Source organism: Mycteria americana, chromosome 5 (assembly GCF_035582795.1).
Source record: "Mycteria americana isolate JAX WOST 10 ecotype Jacksonville Zoo and Gardens chromosome 5, USCA_MyAme_1.0, whole genome shotgun sequence".
Classification (NCBI taxonomy): domain Eukaryota; kingdom Metazoa; phylum Chordata; class Aves; order Ciconiiformes; family Ciconiidae; genus Mycteria; species Mycteria americana.
Window position 1 is genome coordinate 3,089,443 of NC_134369.1, and position 24,714 is coordinate 3,114,156.

The 24,714-nt window shown below is 37.7% G+C and overlaps 1 protein-coding gene across 4 annotated transcripts in view; it reads left to right on the forward strand.

Moving 5' to 3' along the window:
- Positions 1 to 24,714, forward strand: part of SHANK2 (SH3 and multiple ankyrin repeat domains 2) — a 325,323-nt gene that overhangs the window by 39,107 nt on the left and 261,502 nt on the right. For all 4 annotated transcript variants that reach the window (XM_075501404.1, XM_075501405.1, XM_075501406.1 and 1 more), the window contains one exon: positions 4,772 to 4,838. In XM_075501404.1, coding sequence (XP_075357519.1) covers positions 4,772 to 4,838 — 67 coding nt within the window. The remainder of the gene's footprint in view (positions 1 to 4,771; positions 4,839 to 24,714) is intronic.

Consider the following 24,714-nt stretch of genomic DNA (forward strand, 5'->3'; position numbering starts at 1 on the left):
TGATTCACTTTGCTTACTATCATTCTTATAAAATTGCCTCTAATGATGATTAAAACAACCCAAGAGAGTTTCTGTTCTCTGTATTGTACAGTAGACTATATGGCAGAGATCCCAACCAAATGTCAGTGCAGCAGATAAAGATCCTGGTTTGGGTCTGAAAGCACCGTACTTGAACTACTTAGTCATGCTTTTCAGCTGGACGTGGATTGACACCGTGCTGTGACGCCGCAGGTGCAGACTTTCTGATTCTGGAGCTGATGTGAAATAAATATGCCCTTTAAAAATAGGGCAAAAAACCGCAGGTTTTAGTGGAAATTGTAGATGAGTGGGGGTTTTTTTTGTTTTTTTTTTTTTTTTTAGACGATGCATAAACAGGTTTTATCAGGTTTACAGAATAATGTGACTGAGGACCTGCAGATTTTTGATGTAAGACAAGTGTCGTGTCTGTGGCAAAAGGACGGAATGAAAGGACGTTTGCTGCAGGAATGAAAGAACCTGACTTATAGTAAGACTGCTGTATATGCAGTTTTTAAAAAGCCGCAATTTTTGAAGCTTCAGCATAACAGAGTCTGTAAATAGCCTCTAGTTGTAAAGTGCTACCTCCGGCCTTTCATGGTAATATTTCATGTCTGTAAACATGCATGTGATGCATTTTGATGACTGGAATCCAGTTCCTACTGGAATTGGAAAAAAAACTTCCACTGTAGTTTTGCTGCCTGTGCTACTTTTTCACTGTCAAGAAAAGATGTCTTGCGATCCGAAAAAAAACCCCAAACGAGACCTGCATTCCTGCCACAATCTCAATTAGAAATCTAGCACTTGACTACAGAACATCCTGAAAAGCAAAATATGACTATTTAAAACCATGTAACTTATGAAGTGTATTTTCTGTGAAGATACTACATTAGTATTTTTTTTTTCTAAAGTACAAAGAAATGTGGTGCAATTATAGAACTTCAGTAAGGTTCTGATTTAGTTTTCATCTTAATCGAGGGGAAACTTTACACCACCTTAATTTGGTTCAAGCCCTGGATCTTGTGAAGAGCATTCACTTGCCCTAATGCATTCACGCTTACAGTTTTATTGGAGCACACTATAACTTTGGTTCAAGATAAATTTTGATGGAAAAGAGGCTGTGGTTGCTGTGCTTTGTAGTTTGCAACTGTAAAAGTTGAATGAGAATAATTTTGTATCTTTCAGATTTTTCTCTGACTTCACTTTCTCCCACACTCTTTACCCATCAAATTCAAGTGAAGTACATTGATGTTATGCCAAGAAATATTTGTACTTTTTTACTTTTTCTTGCTTTCTTTAGATCTTAACATATTTTTCCTTCATTTTTGCTGTTAGAGTTTTACATACTGTTTTTAGCGAACTGAAGTAAATTAAATTGAGAGAAGTGATACCTTGAGCTTGCTGAATCTAGTGCTTAATTCAGAAGCAAGTACAGGAACAATTCTCAAGCTGTCTCTCAGCTCTCTGGCAATATCTTTTTTCAAGTAATAAAATGTGTTTATCACTTGAACAGCATGTTTATACTTGAGTTTTAAAACCTACTCTCTATCAAAAATTCTTTCATTTGAGTAACATGGCTGCTGTCTAGCAAAAGCTGCCTGTCACTGGTGAATCCCCTGTTTGGATTTTACATGCTAATTAGGGGTAACGTTGAAGAGAGGTATTATTGCTTGCTTATAATATAGAGAAAACCCCTGATCTAAACAAAAAAGTTGCTTTTATGAACCTGAACCAAGCCAGGCTGCAGGATGTGAAGTTAAAGAGATAGTAATTGTACAGCTCCGCTGGTACTTTCCTAGTGCTGTTTGCCAGGGAGAATCATGAGTTACACTTTAGAAGCTGTACAAGAGGAGGCTGGGGGCCAGATTCTGATACGTTATCCATGCTGAGAAGCAGTTTATTTCAGGAGTGGTTCCTGGAATAAAGGTCCTCTTACTAATGGTTAAAATAGTAATTTTCAGATGGATAGTTGCCTCTGTTGGCAATGAGGTGCCACCGCACCAATCTACCTCTGTCTCTGACCTCCCTGATCTTTGCAGATACCATGGCATGCAGAAGTCTTATGACATATCTGAGAAGAAACACACTCTATTTGTTCAACTGGGGTCTAAAAGCGGAAGTGGGATTGAGTTGAACCAGTATTATTCATTCATAGTAATGCATGTTGCATGAATCCATCAGCGTTTGACGTAACGCAACTGAGGAGTGCCCAAAGCAAAGCATTTCCTTGCTGTTAATATTGTAATGAGAACATAATTACATGATAATCACTAGTAAGTATGGTGATACTATATGTGGGTTAATTATTTAAAGGACAAAAATGATTATACTGCACATGCCGTGCTCATGGCTGTCTACTGAGGATTATTTTAAAACACAAGTATACACGTTTTGAGTTTAACTGCTAGGTGCTATACAAATGTGCAATAGGATTTCTGCCATGAAATAGATACACTTGAAATGAAAAGAAAACGTAATTACTGTATTTAGCCTTTATGTTGGATAGAAATTTTTAATGAAACAAGAAACCATTTGCAAAGAAAAAAAGACAGAACCTGAAAAGCATTTAAAAAAAATGAAAAAAATAAATTCAGGGAAAACCTGGATTCAGGGCACAAACATGATAAATGCTATGTTCAGTTGTTTGTTTTAAACTTTGTTTGGTAATCGAAAAAATTTATTCTGATACTGTATTATACTTAAAATATAGTAATTTCTTTAAAGTCTTGCTTGTACTTCACTAGCCAGTCAACTTTGCAACCTAACCTAAATCAGTCTGTCTCTTTATAGACCAACTATTGCTTGCTTAGGACCAAAAGATAAATCGGAGATTACTTTGCTGTGTTTGAAACCATTTTAAATCTGGGTCCTTCTGCAAGGATTTCCAGGGCTGTGTACAGAAAGGGATTCATGAGTAATGGCTTGAAGCATAAGGACTAATACAATGGGAGTCTTGGGTTGAAAGAAAAGGCCTTGAAATGAAGTCAGCAGGAGGAGTGTAGAGGGGAGAATAGAGTGTGATAATCTGACTTTCAACAATCCCATCTAGTTTTATTTAGGAGTGTTGCAGTGCATTCTTTTTTCTAAGGCAGTGCACCCGTGCCCATAGCAAATAATCTTCCTAGTACTGTGTTTCAATGAGACTCCTTCCAGTGTTGCGGTAAGATATATGGTAAGTCCACTCCGAGCCCTACGTGAGATGTGCTAATGGCAGAAGGAAGCATCGTGTAAATAATCGATGCTGGATGAAAAGCGCAGAAAATATGTGTAATTATTTTATTTTAGGTGAAATGGATGTAATGGTCATGACTCATGATTTAAGCCTGCTCTGAGTCTACCATTTAAAGGAGATTTGGAAACTCTTAAATACATAATAGTCAAGATTTTCTGTCTGTAGTTTGTTGCTTGTGTGTAAAGTCTTCATTTTTGAGCATTTCCGTATTAGTTTGTTTTGGTTGCTAGTAAATAAAATTGCCCATTCAGTTTCCAGGGGTGAGTGCAGAAATAAGGTCTTATGCTTGTTACCTGAAGAGATATTACTCACATTAGCTGTACTTCATACACCTCCCCAAGACCTTAGTCTTCCTTTGTCTTCCTTTTGTCAGCACTTTAGTCTGCCTTTGCCTTATTCTTCATCCCTGAGATTTGTGGAGTGGTACAAACCAGAAGATAATCTTTCTCGGTCATCAGCTCAGAAATTTCCCTGAGTTTTCAGTCATTTCTCGTGACTGACAGTAGCTCTATATCCAGGCGAGTCCTTAAATAAGATTTTTTAAATATTTGGTTTTTTGGCCTTCACCCTGTATATGCAGAAGCTTCTATGAGAAAGGCGAGCCCAGCTTATCCCTTCTACCTATATCAGGAAGGCCCCAGTGCCATTAGGGGAACAGTATCTGTCATAATATAAAGCTGCAAAATGGAGCCAGAAAAGGCAATGGCTGAATATTCAGGGCAAAAATAGGATAAGAAGAAAAAGGGAGGAGACAGCAATGGCACAACCAAATCACTTTCCTCGTATCCAGTGCAGATGTTTCTCTTTTTAAGTGCATTTAGGTGAGAATTTGGAATAGGTAGTTACACATCTGTATTTGACTACCAGGAAATAAATGAAAAAGAAAACTATTATTTTAGAACTTTATTTATTAAACCACCTTAAATTCCATACATATGCATAAGCTTTTCCAGTTCCTCTTTTTTTAGTCTTTTTTGGTGTCTTAGTGGCACCTGAATACTTGTAGTCCTTGGTACTTTTTCCCTGCTTATCCCACGTACATTGCATTGTAGCCCCTGTTTTCATTGTTCAGGTAAGTAGCATTGCAGGGGCAATTAAAGGGAAATAATATCTTAAATGTGTCTCTCCGAGCCCGCTCCTGCAGCATTCTCCCCACATCAGTATAGCTCCCAGAGCTTTGGGGATGGTGTGTTTAATGTTCACTGCTGGTTTTGACTGCCACAACATGAAAAGCCACAGCTCTTCTGGCAGTCTCCTGAGACATCCCCGATCACAGCGTTCTGAGTAAACGGGGAACTAGGGGACTGGCAGTGCTGCTTCCAAATAGATCGAGATAGCATTTCTCAACGTTATTTCAGAAATGTATTGTGTGTAGTAGTTGCAGAATAGAAGTACTAAACAGTTACTCCACTTTGTGAAATGAAAATATATTTGTATGATGTTTGTCAGTAATGTAACATGCATATTTTCCTACTTAATAAGTGATGGCAATATATTAATTGTAACTATTTTACAATCCTTTAGGTGGCTATAATAGCGGGAAATTTTGAGCTCGCTGAATATATCAAGAATCACAGGGAAGCTGATATTGGTAAGCAAAATATTTACAGACACTGAAAATAAGTTATACGTGTTTAAACCAAGATTTTGCAAAGTTGTTAAATCTGATTCTATGTGAGATGACTACAGGGCTGATGACAGTATCGTTTCAGGGAGATTTTAAAAGTAACTTTTCTTTAAAAAATGAAGATGGGGGAAAAAGCTGAAATGTTTTCATTTCAGCTCTGGAAATGCTCTGCAATATGCTCTGAAATGAAATTATGCTCTGAAAATGAAAATTTGATACGTAATGCAAAAGAGTGGTAGATGCTTTATTAGTATACGTTAGCCAGTTTGTAACAGATTAAATACACATCCACATACCTGGCCAAATTGGCTCTTGCAGGCTGTTTTGGCATCAGCCTAAAGCAGTTCTCAAGTAGGAATAATTGGTCAGAAGAAGAAAGTAAAGAAAGATGCTTCTCTGCAATTAAATGAATATGTGGCAGGAACTGTCTATCCATATCCATAAAACCATTTCCTCTCACTGAGTTGGGTGTGTGGCACTGGATGAAGGCTAGCGACAGGCGTTAAGGGCCCTTAACAAAGAACCTTAAGGCTTTTTAAAGATCTTTTTTACATAGAGAGTTTTGCCATTAAAATAAAACCCAGTTTGATAAATAATACAGTTTAATTAAAATGAATTAAAATGCTTTAGTTCAAGTTAATTAAAGTTCCACAGGAACATCCTGAAGTTGAACAAAAAAAAAGGTATTCCTTTTGAAGCAGGAGGGTCTGTATAGTTGCCTGCACTGATTTAACTCAGTGATGCAAATCTATGGCTTGATAGTATTTAATTTATGTGGAAAACTAGGCCAGCTCACATGAAACTTAGGACTGCAAAAGAATTGCTCTGGATTAAGGTCTCCTTTCCATTTCCCTTCCTGGTGGCATATGATCTGCAGGGATATAGTTAAAAATTCCGTGCGGTAATGTGAATTCTCGTGGCACCGTGATACTTTCAACTCTTTACAATATGCATTGAGAAAACTGAGGACACATTGCATAAAAGTTTTGCATAAAAGTCAGAACTTCTCCATAAAAGTTCGTGGTGAGTTTGGAAGGTTTTTACTTGAGAAAGTGGGATAGTTCCTTTCCATGTAAGAAGTCTTCATCCTTCTGTATTTATAAACAGTCTGATGTAAAAAATTAACTAAAAATGAACCAGTTATTCCTAATAGGGTGAGCATCTTCTTGTTGTTTATGTTTACATATGGCTAATGGTTTTAAAACTTCGTGAAGATGCTGCAACGAAAGGAAATGGTTGTTTTAATTCCAATGGTCCCTTTATTTCTGCCATGTTAGTTCCTGATATTTTGACTTGTGTGTAGAGTCAGTGCAGAACAAGTACTGCACATAGACAATACACAGTATTACGTTTTATGTTTCTCTAAATGGATTTTGTTCTCTTAAAAATAAAAGAAAAAACTAGTAAAGGAATGACTTGCTAGTATTAACTGTGCATACACGTACGGTATGAGTAACTGTAAAGTAAAAGTAACACTTACAGCACACTTACAAACAGTAGCCTCTAAACTGGTTTGCATGAAACCACATTGATGTTAATGTCATCATTTTTTGTACCAACCAGTTCTGCACTACTTTTCCTTTCCCCCGACGAGTGCAGGTTTCAAGTTATGTCAATATGTGGGAGAAATCGGAATGTACTGATGAAGTAGATGGATGAGACTCAGGCCAGGAAAGAAGTGATAGCCACGTGGCTGAGGCTTTAGGCAGAACTTATTATTGCTGACTGTAAGAACTTTCTGTAGGATTTGGTGACTTCTAGAAAAACGCTTAGACAATGTATTCTATGGGAAGATACTCCAAATTTTTCTGATGCCTTCTCTTTTCCACTGAAAAATAGAAATATTGATGCTTCCACGATTCACTTGCATTTTTTGCAAGATGGTGGTGGATTGTGCATAACTATTTGAATTAGCAGATTTGTCTTAAAGAATAAGCATTACGTTTATGTTGTTTCCTCCCAGCTAATTCAATTCAGCTGGACATTTGTCCCTTAAGATTTATTACTTAAAAAAAAAAAAAAAAAGTGAAGTCATCAAAATGTCTATTTCTGGAATGTCTCTCAGTTTAAAATAAATAAATAAATCAAAGAACAATATCCCGAGCAGAAAACCTGAGAGCTAGTATGATGATGACCATGCAGAATAATGTCAGCATTTAAACTTCAGCAAGTTGGCTTTTCTTTAACTTACTTGTCTGGTTATCGTGTAGCTATGTTCACGTAGTTTTGGATGTATTCCAACATGTATCGTTTGAGGAATGTACCTTCTTAGAGCCCAGAGGCAACAGAGTGGGAAGGAACAGCAAAGAGCTTGAGAAGTATCCTCATGAAGATAAGAAGGACAGATCATACTATGAAGCCTCTTGAGAAACATTTCATCTTTCATCCCTCAGAAAGTGTATTTTTGGTTAGATACTGAATTTTGATAGTGAACCAGTTCATTAAATCTTGTTGTTATTATTTTAGGCTCTTTTAATAATTGTAATTAATTTATATTTTGTAATTAATTTAGACTCATTTAGTAATTAATAAGTTACACCTGTGGGAAATTCTTTGGAATATGTGCAGCTTCGGGTGGGTCTCTTTTTCTATGGAGGTTTAAGCTGGTAGATGATGAGCTGTTCAATCATTTAATAGCAAGCTTGTCAATGACACTCATGAGTATTCGCAATAGCATTCGGTGGAAGGAGGGGTTGGTGATGCATTGGGAAAAACTCCACATTGCTCTTGATTCATCGGAAAAACCTCCACATTGCTCTTGGAGGATTTCTGACCTAATCTTTTAACTTTTAGTGATCTTCATACACAGTATCTTTAGCGATAGATACTTTTAAATGCAAGTGTAACATACCACTAAGTAATATAAGAGGCAATACTATTTTTTTCAAAAAGAATCTACCTACTTTCCTGAGTAAGTTGTCTTAAGGATGGGAAAATATTAATTGGCGGTAGTGATTGGAGGCTGGACCTAACTTAGTCGTTTCAAGAGCAGTTTTTTATCTGGTGACAGAACCAAGTTTTTACATTTTTCAGACTGAAGTATCTGAAATATGAAAAATAATATTTGCTTGAAATCTCTAATCCTACATAGTGAGGAACTACACTATCCATGTCCATCTGTTTTGATATGTGCTAATTAACATTATTCTTAGATAATTTTGTTGTCCGAAACTATTGCAGTAGGAAGTCACTTGTACTTTCAACGCAGAAGGTATTATGTGGGTGTCTTCCAGTTTGTCAGTAGTCACAAAGCTGTTTCAAGTAACGTTGCCAAAACTGCAATTACGAGGATCTAACAGCAGTAATGTAATGCTTATGATTCATGGTCCTGTGCCATGCGTTGCGGTGAATGAGCTGCTTTGTTCCGTGGCAGAGATGATAGCTCAACCTTGCCGCAGAAGGAGGGTATCACTGCCTGTGGAGTAAAGGGATGAGGCTGCAGCGTGCCCGCAGGCAAAGCGCTACACCTCAATGCACTGGTCCACAAGAGCTCCACGTAAATAAATATATATGCTTAACTGCTGGGTATATCACTTATTATCTATTCCACCTTTGCCTGCCAATTATATTTCATTGGCATTTAGAGCAGAATACCATTTTAAGCCATATGTGAAGTCTGGGATTGTTCAGTTTAGAAGAAGCTGAATTGCATGTCTTCAAGGGAGTCTTTTTTTTTTCTTTTCTTTTTTTCTTTTTTTTCCTTGGCCTGGATCTGTGCCAGATTGTAACGCTAAGACTGTCCCTGTTGTTGAAGATGATGGAGAAGCAGCTCAGGTGGAAAATGACCAGGGTATCCTCTAGAAGTAGAAAATTGTAATTTACGGCAGAACTACTAAATCTTTGTTCTACAGATCAAATCCCACAGAGATTGTTCTTCCTTTTTCTTTTTATTTAATTGTAAAGCACTTATATTAGACAAATGTGTGGAAATGCTGAAAAACTGGGCATATATAAAATAAGCTTCTTTGCAATAATCATAAGACTTCACACTGTTCTGTAAAAAGAAGAAAATGTACAAATATTTATTTTGGAGCCAAAAAAGGCAAAACTAATGATCCATGTTACTGGAGTAATGTGGCGTCTGACTGTAAGAGAGGAACGTTTGTCTAAGGTGTGTAGTGTCTGGGTATCTCGCTCAGATCTTGCCAGAGAAGGGTGTCTACTTAGGGCCAATGTGAGCGTACGTGTTTAGTCAGAGAGACAAAGTCTGTCTGTTTCTCTTTTATAGAAGCAAAATGGATTAAAGTTTGTATCCAAGACAGAAGATGTAGGTGCCGTTGGCAACCTGATTAATCCGAGGAGTCCCTACCTAGTCATCTGAAAAAAAGGAGGAGGAGATGTTGCCAGTAAGGTTCCTCAGCTACATAAAATTGTGTTCTAGAGGCCATTCAGTTGGCTAAGCTGAATGTGTTTCGAGGTAGATAAGGTCATTTAGGGTTCTGAAACCATCAGGAGGGGTCAGATCTGGTAGATGTACTCTGAGACAGCTCTGAGCAGCACTTTGGTTGAAGAGCATGTACTACAATGGTCCTACCTACCTACCTCCCTACCTCCCTCCACGTTGTTTCTTCCGTCTGGAGAAAGCCTGATTTCTCTCACATCCTCATTCTGGATGGGTGCAGCTCTCTATCTCTTGGATAATTTCACAGAGGAAGCTCATGATGAAATGAAGGGCGATCTGTGGAAGGAGGAGACCTGGAATCCAAACCGACTGGCTGTTCTCATGACTCTGATCTACAGCGTGTAAATGTTCAGGCAGGGCTGCACTTAAAGCAGTTACATTCCTTTTTGGCTGTAAGCCCTTGTGTCTCCCAGCAAACTGGAGTTTTGTAGAACCTGCTTCCGCTTAGCCACGATACCAGCATAAAAATCCGTTAGTTATTCCGTCCTATTAAAAAATTTGACCTCTTCCTCTGAAAGTTCAAAACTGTGTGGGTTCTCTCACACATGCTCTCCCTTCTTCTATCAGCAAATCGCTTCTTCCTTACCTTGCTCCTTTTCCCACTATCAATTTCCAATTAATCTTTCCATCTCGGGTAGTACATTAGGTGTCTGGGTGAGCAGTTTGTTGAAACTGTGGCATGAAAAGCGTTTAGCAGAGATAACTATTTTTTTTTGGCTTGGTGCTGCCATTTTCAGAAACAAACTGAGAAAAAAAGCCCTGCAAATGATTCCTGTGGCTTACTACAATAAAAGGCACCTTGCTGTCATTAACAGAGAAAGTTCATGCTAGTCTTATTTCAGACAGGGATGATGCAGTTTTGCAAGAATAAATCATACGTAAAAGAGAAAGGATTCAGAGGAGAGGAAAAAAGGATATCAATAAAGGATTAAAAACAAGATGCAGATTTCATTGTATTTATTTCTTTTACGAGGTTCTAAACATCAGGGAATCCCTTTTGTTTTCTTGACAGATGTTTGAAAGGTGAATGAAAATTGCCGTCTCATTTAAAAAGTAATCCTATTTGAAACAAATTAAAATAAATATTTTTCATAATGCAAGAAAACCTATTACCGTAAGGTACTTAGAAACTTGTTTTACAAGCAGTATGAAATACTTAGTATAGCTTCTCAGATTATTTCAATTCATCATGCCCCCAAATTAGTTTTTTGAAGAATAATAACAACAGTAAAGCAGAGTATTTTAATTACCACTTATTTTGAAAGTCGTTGAAACCCAGAAGTATCTTGCAGCTCAGTGACTGTTGTTCCATCGTCTCTTCTGCTTTGAGGAAGACATTACCGATAGTCCTGATGTACAGCACAGCAGTTACACATTGTTAAAAAAAGAATAATAATGTCCGTTTTTGAACTTCCTTTTTTTTAAACTAGCTATAGCACATTTATAATTTATTTACCTTTATGCATTTATTTATTGCAAACTAAGAGAAAGTAATGGATTAAAAGATGTGATGAAAAGTTAATCCCTGATTGTTTTCATCCAGCCTGCAGCTGTCTGTGAGTAAATGAGCACAGCAGATTTAGGAAGCATTTGCTATACAGAATTTACTATGGCTGCTATAGGATGGAGGTACAAAACCCAATAATATATGTAAGAATATTGAAGCTTTCATTAGATACAGATAGGCAGATATTAAGTATGTTGCAAGCTGATAATCCTTTGACTTGGATAACCTGTTTTTAAATCTCTCTTTTGCCTTGGTTCTTTGTGATGAGATGAATTTTCAGATGGATTAAATGACATGGGTTGTTCTTCTTCAAGTCAACAAGGTTTGTTTTATATTGTACATCTTGTCCTTCAGCAGCTCTGAAGCTAGAAGCAATAGGATTCCTTTGTTTTATTTTTGTTTGCTTTTTGCTTTAGAAAAATGAAACACATTGAGCTGGTGTGCGAGTTTTTGGTAGTTGATTAGCAGACTAACTAATACTTGGATACTGTTGCTAGGCTTCAAGTCAGAGTTCCTGTATTCCTCTATAATTATGCAGAGATATGTGTATGTGATGGTTTGTCTGTGCTTTCACATGGTTTTTTTTTTTTTTTTTAAATATTGAAAATCTGCTAATATGGTAGGCTTATCCTTTAAAATACACATTTTCCACACTGGGCAATTGATTTTAAATAAAATATTTTTCAAGTATGAGTAAAAGTATTTATTTTTATTGGAATTGTGACTGTAAACATCTTAAGAGACATGCGTTCTATTGTAGAATAAGCAGAACAGGTCTTTCAAAATACAGGGATATTAGTTGGTTTGTGGTAAAATGGCTTTTCTAACCCATTTTCTTTAATTAGATCAGAGTGATTGAGGTCAGCAATCTTGGTTTTTCAGCTGCAAGTGTTTCTGTTAAATGCTAGCTGGCCCAATGAATATTCAGTTTGTTTACTTATTTATTTTGGTTTGGGGAACCATTTAGTAATTTTGATTTTCATAAATCAAATGCCTGCAGAATACTTTGCAAGTTAGGGGAAATCATATTTAGAAAGATAAAAGCAGAATCAAGAAAAGGCAGTAAATCAAAAGACTTAAAAATCTACAGAACTGTCAGCAGCATGCAATGACTTGTTCTATTTTTATCGCATGTTACTTAATAGAAGCAAAAGGGACACAAGCATGTATTAGAGCCCTGTGTATTTGTCATCTGAATGTGAATAACATTAACCTGTTTCATATGCTAGCGGGCATTTCAACGCGGAAGAAGGATGATATTAGTGTAATCAGGATGGCAAAGACACTGAGATCTTCACTGCCCACGTTTTAAATGCATATTGTTTGGTAGATTGTCACAATCCTATGTTCCCTTTCGCAGTTTCTTTCAAATACCTCTGCTAAATTAATAATTATTTCTTATGTCCATAGCAAAAAAAAAAGCCTTTACATTAATGACTTTTAAGCTGGGTTACAACCAAACGAATATTGATTGGTATGAAATAAATTTGTTGCTATTATTTATGTTTTTCTCCGAAGGGTTGCAAGGAATAGGATGTCATATGCTCAGTCTTGCTATGTGGTAGGAAACAAATTGGAAAACTGGGAATTCTGATCTGTTAATGTAATTACATACTGAAATGTAGGACAGAGCTTGAAAAACTTACAGTAGTTTCCTTTTTCCCTTTGATCACAAGTAATTTTTTTATGTGTGTGTATTAGTACAAAATTGTGCAGTAACTAGTTTTATTTCAAATTTTATACTTTATTTTCAGAAGTTAATTATTCTTGTTGGCCTTTGAAGTTCGGTGTATTTTGTGCATATAACGTGGAACTGCATGCAGAGTAGTGCAAATTATGTAGTGCGTGGTCATTGCCTGTGATTTCTTAGGCTTACTCTAAATTTTGAGGAGGAAAGTAAGGAGAGAACTGATGACATACTTAACTGCTGATATAAGTACAGTAGATTTCAGAATTATTTGGCCTGGTTTTGTAAACCAGCCTGTAGTGTGTCCTTGCCACCTGCCAGGCAGGCAACGATTGCCACAGCTACTCCTCTTAGAGTTTATTTTACAGATTGAACAAGAAGAACCTTGTAATTGAGCTGAAAATAAACTACTGGAGGAATCCCAGGCCATCTTCAGTGCTAGTTTTGGTCTCGGGCAAGAACTCTGTGGTCTGATCAATGGGTGCAGGTCATGCAGGGCTCACTGGCTTTTCCACATCTTCTTCCTAGAGATGTTTGAGAAGTTTGGAAGGGTGGCAGAGGAAAGGGGGAAAGGACGGGGGAGAATTGGTAGGTGTTTGGGTCTTGCCCCAATCTTCACGCTCAGGCCCAAATGGTTGGAAGTGTTTCCAGGGCCCCCAGCTCCCGCTTCTCCCAAATCTGGCTTCTAGCTGGCTCCTAGTCTGCTAGCTCCTCATCAGGAGAAAAGCTTCTCACCTCCTCTCCTCCTTCTAGGCTGGGACCATTATATCTGGCAGTTGGGAACTGTGGGTTTTTTTGGTAATGTTCCTATCATCAGTGTGCTGTTTCATCAAGGAGTAGGGTCAAGTTACCTTTCCCAAGTCCTTAAAGGATACACATGCCATAAGGCATGGTCCTTTCACCAGTATTGGCTTTTTTGGCTTTTGGGTTTTTTTAATAGCTTTCACTGGCTTGACACCACTGGGGTAGTGTACAGGGGAGTAAAATCAGAGGCCATGTCCAGAAGTAGTGCAAGTTGCTGAATTAAAAAAAGAAATAAAGACGTAAAGCATAATCAGTAGGAAAAATGATTCGAGTATACCAGGGATAGTTGCTCTGACTGGCGACAAAAATGGAATGTATTTTTTATATCAAACAGGTTATCAAATGAATAAGATTAATTTCTTGCTTTACAAAATATGAAGTAATTGAGTGGATTGTACTATCCTCAAAAAATTCTGGTGAAATACATAAAAGGATAATGCCATTGAGCTAAACAGGCAGATCAAGGGTCATGTTATGAGCAGACAGCAATGCAGGTACCCCAGAACTCTCAAATGCTGAATTTTTGAACCTCTATGTCAGCCAAACTGGAACTTACCATAATGATTTTCGGTGACTCGCTGTGAGTGAAATTCACAGTGTTGTTCAACATGGTGGCTGGATCCTTCTAACCCCTGCAGCTCCCCTCCGTCGCTGGAAATGGTCAGCAGATGACCCATCCCTCGGGAGTCCGCTTTCTGATTCAGTCCTCCAGACCAGGTGCCTGATCCTGCACCAGGGTGTCTTCGGGGGACAAGGGCAGGTACTAGAATAAGTTAAGGTGTTGAATTAGGCTGAGGGGATGCAAAAAGCAAGTAGTACTTTTGAGCTTATATAGGATCTGAAATTTGTTCAGTGATCTCCGACTCAGTTTTATAGGTCATAGATCATAAAACTGGAAGAGGTTTATGTGACCATGCTGTCTTTCTCCATAGTGCAGATTACAGAATTTATATTAACTAATTCCTGCTTCAACTGGATTATAACTAGAAAAAACATTTTGTCTTGTTAAAGACCTGCAATAATGTAAATGGGATTTGGAAAATTGTATCCTAGTCTTGCAATCTGATGGTTTTGGATCCATTTGCTAATTGTTCTGGGGTTGGTTACCCCTTCATTAAACAGACGTATCTTGTTTCTAATGTCGGCTTGTCTGGCTGTAGCAACTGCACCCCAAGTATAGCTCAGTCTTCTTGACTCTACTGCATCTGTGCCCACGTTTCTCTTCTAAAGCCACTCCTTTCTTAGCAACAAGGAGCTGATCTCAACTATTAGAGAGGAAAAACTCTGAGGGGCAGATGTGAAACTTGAATGGAGGTCTAAATTGAGTATAAGAAACTACCATGAGCTTTGTGGGTTTTATTTCTGTTGCCGTTTGATCAGTATTATCTTAAGCACCTTTCTGCTCATTTTTCTCAGGGTCCACTAAAATCTGTATCCCTAGACTTTCTGTAAGGGTGCTTTTTTTAAGAGGGTATGCCCTTTGGAAGTATGTGATCAGTGCATTTCAGTCATGATATATATAGGTCTCTCTGTAACAAAACAGGAGGGTTTGGATGGCAATACCAGTATTAGGATATTAGAGGGCCCATACCCGGTACGAGAAGGCAGGGAGCCTTCAATGCAGGTGTAAGATATGAGGCAGCCCAACAAGGGATGGTACAGAAGAAAAATTGTTTGAAGTGTCTTACAGAGAATTCTAGTATTCCTGAAAAGTTAATGTATTTTCTTCAAATGGTTTTTCAACACGAGCCTCAAGAGCTCTCTAAGATTGTGTCAAATGCTGTGCCGGATTTCAACGGATTTCAAACAGTGAAACAGTGAAGCCAGGTCAAAAATAGGGGTAGGACAAATGGAGAAATAGATGTGTGCAGAATCCCATGGCTTTCTATTTCTCCCGTTTACAATGGTGAGAACACAGGAAAAAGAGATGAAAGAACATGAAATAAATGCTAGAGTTAAAAAAAAAAAAAAAGGCAAAATAGAGACTGATAAAAATAGTTGGGAATGGTTCCTGAAGAAAATTCCTGTGTTTCCCAAAGTAAATACAGAGATGGACTAAAAAACCAAACAACAAAAAAAGAAACTCTCAGTGTAATGTAGGTCCTTATGCTGAGCACTTCATCACAAGCCTTTTTATGGACCAGATGATTTCCTTTATATAATTAGACTACAAAGTTAAGACTAACGGCACAAGGGTGGATTTGTAACGTCTGAATATGTGGATTTTCACATGCCAGTGTATACCTTAATCATTGTGTTATTGAAAATAATTAGGTTCAATATAACTCCCATTTGGGGAAAGGAACCTCTTCCATGGACTAATTGGATTTGAATGAGGATAGCCTTCCAAATACAGAAGCAACTTGGTTACATTGCCAATCAGATGAAACAAGTATTTGTATGAATAAAAAACTTTGTATGAACATAAACCCAACTATTTGTATGAGCTTAGTGATTGCAAGGATAATATTTTTCTTTTAGATCGGTTCAAATAACCTTTTTAAGTTGTGCTTTTCAGTAATAGCTAATATACTCCATTTTGAACAGATTTATTACACTTCAGTGACTCCCTTACTTGGAACTCCTCCTTCTATTATGCTAAATTTATATTTATATCATTTTTAACAGCTGAACATACTGGTTTTCTTCCAAACTAGATTATTTATCAAAATTAAGTTGATGTTATGTTTTCCATTCAATATACCATGGTTTGACATTTTACCTTAAGAACCGAGGCTTCACTGAAAAAAATTGTTTTAATATCCTATGAATAATCTGATTTTCATAACAAGGTATTAATGTCAGCATTTTTGTGAAAATTGATCTGGTAATATGCAGTCTCTTTAAAAGGAAACAGCATCCTTGTAGAAGACGATTTGTTGTCAAATTATAGATGAGGCTTGATAAAGGGATAGGCTTTGAAGCATACTGCTTTATAATGAGTGTAATATTTCACACTGTATTTCACACTGTTCACAATATTTCACGCTGTTGCTGTTACTCCATTTATATCTCAATCTCCTGGGCTATGTCTGAGTTGACAGTCTTTCCCTTGGAGTTCAGGATAAGCTGTATCTTTTTGCAGTCAAGGGTTTGTCACACTGTGGAAGATATCTTCCGAGTAAACAGTTTTGGAGTATTTAAATCAGATCTCCTTCGGATCTTGGTCAGAGTTCCCGGGAAGTCCAAGGCCATTGAAACTACTTGAACCTTTTCTGTCATTCCCTCTCTATTTTAATGAGCTGGTGTCTGGAGATTTTTTTTGGTTTTTGCCTCTTTTGTTTCATTGCCAGAAGTCCATGTCATTGACAAAAAAATGTTTGAGATGATTTGTCTGTATTTTGCAGTTCTAAGGGCAGCTGAATGAGGAGGATGTCTTGCTTACTGGTTTCTATGGTTCTCTCCAGTGGCAAGTGGTGGTCCTGAAGGACGTGTATGTTGTTTGTTACAGTGACTGTTTTTTAAGGATATCAGAGAAATAATTACTTTGGAGTTATCTGGGTTTGTGTGTTTTCAGGAATAGTTGAAAATGTAAATTGTTTCTGAACATAGTAATATAAGACAGAGGTATGGATGGCACATGTTGTTAAGGGATGACAATTTTAATTTCTTCAATTTCCAAGTTAACCACTTGGGCTACTAAATAAAACTTTGTCTATCTAAACCTATTTTTGTATTTGGGTGTAACTATGGGTATAAATACTAATGAACTGGTTATGGGATGAGCTTATTGTTTTGCACCGAGATGCTCATTCCCTGATATGCGGACGGACATCTTCCATCGGGACAGTTGCAAGTCCCGGGCTGGGCCGTGCCCTCCAGTCTCCTACGCCAGGTCTGGCCAGGGCAGTGCAGTTTACGTGCCCCGAGTAGCCTGGGAATCCTACTGGTGTGCAACAAGATTGTTTTCTCAGTGAATCTCTATTCTGTTTTGATTTTTTTTTTCCTTATCCTTTCTCTGTGTGTCTTGATAATTTCATATGCAGGTTTTGAAGTCAAAAGACTTATTTTCTCCTCCATTTTCTATGTAATGTTGCTGAAATAATTGTTCAGAGTTTTTCATAAAAGACAGAATTATGATACCATCTTGATTTGGAAGAAGTTGCAGAGTAAATATTATCCAGCAGAGTGGCTAACTGGGTGAAATCCATGCTGAATGAAAACAACAAAAGATTTATTTAATTGAAGAGGCAGGAAGATTTACAGCATTACGATTGTATTACTTGTATTTCTGTAGGAGTATCTCTGGTTTTCTGTTAATTACCTATTTCTACTAACTCCAGTAGACTAGGACTTCAGTACCCTAGTACAGATACCATCTTAAAACTATCATCCTAGCTGTCTGGCTTTCAGAAATAAGGAAACTATGAAAATAAAATGCCCAGATTTTATTCCTCCTCCTACAGCATTCTCTTACAAAAAAAACATTACTTGATAAAATTCCATTCTTTATATATAATCTTTTGTATTATAGCATTTCCCACTTGGGAAACTGCCTTTTACATCTCTTTGGAACATCTGAGATAGCAAAATTTAACATAAATTCTGTGTTATGTTTTCAGGTTTAAATGTGCCTTATCAAATCTATAATTTAATGCAAATCATTTATTTATCCTGAAGAAATTATTTGTTGATCCTGAAAAAAGCTTTCCTAACTAGTGCAGACTGTCAGCTTGCTGGTTTGTCCTTTGAGTCTTTCTTTCCTTTCTTTTTTTTTTTTTTTTTTTTTTTTTGAACTAACACCCCGCCACTAGTACTAGCATTTCTGGGATTGCAGGCACCAAGGTACACGTGTATCTTGACCTCAGGGATTTTAGCAGACTAAAATTGATGTTTTCAAGTGCGTTACTTGTCCTCTTCCTGCATGTCCCACCTGCGTGCGTGGTCCTGCAGAGGTGAGAGTCCTGGTAGCCCCCATCCCACGGGGACATGCTGTATCTCATGCTGTGCAGCCTGATCCTGGCTCACTGTCTTTGTCTTCAAAAGGAAACCCAGTCCCTCCAGCTTGTCCACGTAGCGCTTGTCCAGATGCCTGGGTCACACTTTGCAAGAAATCAAAAGAGGCCGTGAGTCCACAAAAATGTTTTGTGTTAGTTCAAATTTATCTTTACCCTTCTTTTGAGCCCTCAGCTTTTTATTTTGGGTCAAAGCATGGCTTATCTTGTCGGCTTCATTAACACTCTTGAGAATGCCAGGTGCTAAAGAGCTCTATTTTTGCTGTGCAGATCAAGTGTGTCTAGTTTCTTGTGGCCTATTTTTACATATTTCTTCATTCTATGACTAGGAAAAGCTGTGAAGGGAGCAAAGAGATTGCGAATAGCCAGAGAGAACTGCTATGGCATTATTACAGGAAAATAAAGGGGAGGATATATCTGTGAGATTCCAGTGCTGAGAGGGCATGGAATTAAAATTAAAGGCAGGAAATGATGCATATAAAAGCAAATAAAATAAAAGTGAATAGTAGATTTTGTTAGCTATACTTCATCAGTCAATTGACTATTTCCAGATAATTCTATGAAAAATGCTTTTTGGTTTTTGAATAAAGGATTCTCAAGTACCAGTGGCTCAGAAATTTTCTCCCTCATCCATGGGTGTTCCAGGGCATTCTTGTTTAGCATTCAATATTAAGCAGTTACCTGCAGAAAGTGAGGAGACGCTGAGGAACCTGATGGCTCTTTCTCCCCAGAGGAGATGGCGTACGATCTGGGAGTGTGTGCTTAAATCCAGTGGTCCCCTGTCTTAAAAATGGACAACTGGCGGGGCTGTAGGGAGCTTGGAGGGAGGAAAGGAGATGCTCTGTTCCTTTGTGCAGAAGCCACCAGCCAACACAGGGACTCTGACACTGACCTGGCCGCAGAGGGCAAGGACTGGGATCTTGCTCTGCGATAGTTGATGTACAGTTGATATTCATGGGATGAAACCCAGAAAAATAGTAGAGAATCACTTACGATGACTTGCGGTGTAGCAGGAAGGCAAGAAAAAGTTCCTATGGCTAAGCTAACCAAACCATTTCAGTCCTCCCCATAGATCCTTTGGACTTTCGGACACTCTTCTTGTCCCCTAAAATCTCTCTGGTTGATCCGTATGCGATACTGTGGTGGGGTGCCAGGAACTGAGTGCCTGAGACAGTGCTCTCTACGCATCTTAGCGTTGTGTTTGCTTTGTTCCACAGCACTGTGTCTCCAGGTATATCTCTGCCTTTTGAAGGCAATCCCAGAAGTTTTCTGCACGTGCTCAGAGTCGGCAGCTGGGAAACCACTTAAACTGAAAGGCGTAGAGCTAAGCTTTGTGTTGAACCGTCTTTAACATCAGAAAGCCTCCAAGCAGGGAGGTTGTTAGCGTAGCTTGGTGCTGTACTAATGTATTGATACAATGTCAGTCTGGCTTGAGGAATGGTTAGAATGAGCTCATTAGTCTGCCCCAGCAATACACAATCAGTTCGTGATCTGCTGTAACATCCAGAGCCTTTTCTTCTGCACCGCTACCAAGTACTCATATTCCGTATTGGATTTGTCTACCTGCTAATTCCACCCAAAATAAGCATTTTATAATTTTTTTCAGCTGACTGCACCTTGCCTGTTTCAGATCACTTTTCCATTTAATCATGATTGCTTTCCTGTTTCTTTCCTTCGTTGTCACCTTTCCTCATTTTTTATTTTGCTTTTGTCAGCGCCAGCTTTTCTGCTCTGTATTGTAACTCTGCGCTCTCCCAGTTCTTTTCCGTGGTTATCCAGCTTCTGTTCCCTTGTAAGGTGCAACCCTTCCCTGTGTCTGAGGAAGTTGCTAAGATTTCTGCACGTTGACTTTTCCTTTCCCTCAGCAATTTTATATGACACTGTAAGATTATTGGGATAAGGAAAATACTTTCTTTGCCCCTTGTCCTAGAAAAGAGCAAGGCTGAATTTCAGCCCTATGCAGGGTAATCTTCTGCACCTTTTCCGAGCCTGACTGATACAAAGCTGAAACTCTCTTTGTTTATCAGTGTATGTGCAGCAGTTGCACTGAATGGCAGTAAATTCTGAAAGTGATATATGAGATACTGGAGCTTCAAGTATAGCGAGTACCGTGGTATCTTACATACCGCTGTGTCGCGACGACTGGCAGATCTGGCCTCGGTTTATGACAGCATTGGGCTGCTAGCAATGGATTAAGAGTTCAACCTGCCTCCAAGAAAAGATTACGTTAGGACGAATAAGAAATTACAAGCACTTGTGAAATGTGTTGTTGGTCTTAGATTGGGTCCATGAACTTCCATGTTTTACGAGTTCTGCGACATTTGGTTTAGAGTTTAGGAATTAAAAATAGCTAAAAGCGATCCCAAGAGTCTGCTGACATTCTTCCTTTCTAATCTGTACTTAGGATAGAGGATTTTTTTTCTTTTGACCCATTGGCATAACAATGTTTATTCAGACATCTTTGTGAGCAACAGATGCACATTCTTACGTGTGAAGTTAACCAAGAGAGACAAAAAATGTAAGAACTAATCTGACATTGTTTATTTCAACTAAATGAAAGCAAAGTTACATTAGCTAGATTCCTAATACAGAAAATATGCAGTCATCTTTTTTTTTTTTTTTTTTCATTGCTAGCTTGGTTGTACGTAGTGGGAGAACATACGTTTTCTGATGATGGTTGGATGGAGAAGGGTTTCCCTTTCATCATCTTTATTGACAAAAGCTACAGCTTGGAGCCAGTCTACCTCCAAAGCTGGTGGAGGTTTCCCTCCACATGCCTGCACTGAAGGATTTTTGTTTTTTTTTTTTAAGTAAGAGAAGATCTAGTTGAGTCAAAATCCCTGTATGTTAACAGTGCTTCTCATCCTTCTGTGGAGTACAGGTTATTATCTTAGAAAGTACATTTCAAAAGTTATTTACTGACAGAAATTTTGTGCAACTAAGCATAATTTTTGGCATGCCCAGAGATTTGGAGGGAGTAGTACTTACTAAGAACTTTTTGATCGTATGGTGGACTTAATTATATGACATTCCCAAGCAGAATTTGGGATTTGTTCATGGAGTTACTTTCATTTTCTTATTTCTAAAAAAAAAAAACCCCAATTACGGAATTATCCAAAAGATAGTTTAGGGTTCCCCCTGTTTGAAGGATCAGCCTCTTTGCTGCAAATAATTGGAGGTTAAAAGAATGGAGCACCTGTTACTAAGTCTGGGGTGTTGCCAGGGGCTCAGAGAAGAGGGTCCCTACACGGGGTGATGCTCTGGTCCCTACGGTGAGGGTGCTTTGTGTCGAACGCTGTGGCACGGCATCCTGCGGGCTGGAAATGACCAGCACCGCGCCTGCTGTAGGTAGCCAGGAATTACTGTGCCCTGCGTACTTTCCTCTTTGCGGAACAGTTAGTGTTTCTGTTTTCCACCCGTGGCTACGTCTGAATAATCAGTTGCAGTTTATTCTGTGCCAGCTGATGAGGGAAATAGTTCAACGGATGGGGGAAGTTTTTTTGGTGTCTAAACTCTGTTATGCAAGTGGCAAATCGTGTTCTGCATTAAAGAAGTGTAAATCTGGATAAAATCCACATAAATTATTATGGATTTAGGCTAGTGCCTTATCTCAGGGTGTGTTTGGGTTTCCTGTTGGAGAAGAAAAAAGACAAAATCTATTACGTCTGTTTCTGGCAGCTGGTGGACTGTCCCCTATGCAATCTGAAAAATATCTATGCAGATTAAAGAAATCTGCTTCTCTTCTGATTTGCATCTTCTGTCTAAGTGAAAAAATGGAGTAAGTTGGGAGTAAAGAGATGTTTAAAACCAAAGATTCCCCATTTAGTTATATTTAGTATTTGGTAACAGCATGTTCTTGACATACGAAGATAAAACTGTAATGTACTTCTGATATCCAAATGTTTGTACTGATCCAGTGCTATATGCAAATTAAAGTCTAAAATTATTTGATTAATACTGGGCTCATGTACAATAGCAGTTATGCTGGTTTCTGAAACAGTAAGTTACAATGACATAAGCTTTGTATCTAGCTTTTATAGATTACACCAGCATATGGCTTAGACACTTTATTACCGTCCCTAACACAACAGGCTCTAATTTTAGAATGTCCTTTACTGGTTACAGCTAAATTGTTTTTGTTATAGGCTTTTTTTTTTTTTTGAGAAAAGTAAAGGGTTTTTTTGTTTGCAGTGTTTTAATAATCATGCTCAAGTCCATTAAGCTTTGTGGAAACTAGAAAGAAATAGGAAAACAATGAGTCATTAAAATACATGTTGTGGAGGATTAAATTCTCTATTCTGGTTGAACGGCTTCCAGGCAATAAGGAAAAGTCAGCCAAGTATCATATCATGTTAAAGAAGTCTCAGAATCTTGGCAAGTTTTTTCTGGTTTTTTTCTTGGTAAATACTCCTAAAATTTGCTATTGGGAATACCGAAGTCACCTCTGCTACGTGAGAGGTGCCTGTAAGGGATTGGGTAAGCAATCCAGAATTTGTTTCATGGGATATCAGGCTAGTACATAGATAGACTCATTAGAGATCATTATCAAATAAATAGCAGTCTGTGACTTAACCTCCTTATGCAGATCTGGAGATGTAGAATTACAAGAAATGGGCTGTAGTCATGACAATTCACATATATACTCTGACCATTTTTGTTTCATGATAGAGCCATTGCATTTACATTAATCTCATAAAAGCAACCGCGTGTCCTTTTCACATAGCTTTCATATTTCTGTGTTAAATAACATTTTAGAGGTTGCTTACTTCTGATGTGGCAAGATGTGAATAGATGTGTTTAAAACAATAAAATGCAGATCAGTAGTTACACTTCTTTTATCACTAGATAAGGAATATTTTCTGCAAAGCTGAACATCTTTTAATTGCATAAAACTGAACACACAGAGTCAAGATTTACACATGTATAAAATAAAGCCATTAGGGCCTACCTTTTTTTTTTCCCTTGCAGACATGTAGAAAACGCAGTGCAATTAGCACTGACCCAAAAGAAGCTTGAAATCAAAATCAGATCTCTATATTTAATGATACTCAAGATTTTCTTTTTAACACATACAGATTTGGGATAAGGTCAGTATAGTTTATATGTGAAGAGAGATTCCAGTTCTGAAGTATTTGGAAAAATATTTGGGTACATATTTCATCTCCTTTTTCTGGAATGCTACTACTTTGTATGTTGGATCAGTAATAGAAGCACAGGAGATCTCAATTATTCAACCTAAATGAATAATCAGTTTAATTAAGGCTCTTGAGTATGTGTGTACAATATGCTAATGATATAAAATAACTTATTGTAAAGGATTTTTTTTTTTCTAAATTTCAGTTGATCTTAAATTTAGGGGTTACTTTTGGCAAAGAAATGCCTCCAAACAGTCTGTGGAAAATTTAATATAGCTTTATAGTGAAAGCATCTTGTTTGAAGTACCTGGGGTCCTGAGAATCAGAGGTTAACATTCTTTGAGGATGTGTTTGTGCTTGGTCTTCCTAGGGAAAAGTATAGATCACGCCGTGGAAATCTTCAGGAAGGCACCATGGAAGTAGAGTTTTGGTCTGGGTTATATGAACATTAAAAACGTCTTGGTAATTTCCATAAAGGGAGAGCCTAACCCTGTTCTCTCTGACCTGGGCTCCTGTTTCCCTTGACCAAGTGGTGTGTTGTCACTACGCAATCGCTACCATACAGTGTAGTTGTCACACTCCAGACGTTACTCCAGAAGATCTAAAAGAGCAAATTTAACTGAAAATCCATGAAGGGAAATACAACTGAACTAGAGGAAAATGAGCTGCTAGTATAGTGTATTATGTCAGTAGTGTTTCCAACCATTTAAAAAGTGTGTGGATTTCCTAAGATACTAGCCAAATTCTTACTGAAACAATATTTCATCTGGAATTCTAGGTGGAGGTAGTTATTTTTCTTCTTTGTCAACAGCATATTTTTCTCGTCATACCTGGAATATCTGATATTTAGGATTTTTTTTTTTTTTGTCTTAGGCTTTCCGACGGTCAAATATATATCTGAAAGGACTGTAAAAATATACGACCTTAACAGAGGTTTGGGGTTTTTTTGCCACCTAGAGTGAGGCATATTTGATTTTTTTATTCATTATTTTACAGTCTCTAATTTTACAGTTATGACAAGAATGTTTTCTGTTGCAATTTGTCATTCTGTAATTTCATGAGATCAGGTCTAGGGTTGCCAATAGAATTTTTGGGTTCAATCAATTGTTGAAATAAATAACTAGTTGATTAAATCTAGCTTTTTTTCCCTTGGAAATGTCTTGTCTGAAAAGTAAACATCAGTCTCCATTGAATTGAAAGCTGTTTTGCTGTGTACAATCTGTGAGGAAAAACTGGGCTGCCTAAATACAAACAGTATAATGATAGTCCTTAGGGCCAGAAGGGTTAAAGCTATTAAATTCTGATAATGAACATTAATGCATGGAGTTTACAATCGCCTGAGTATGCATC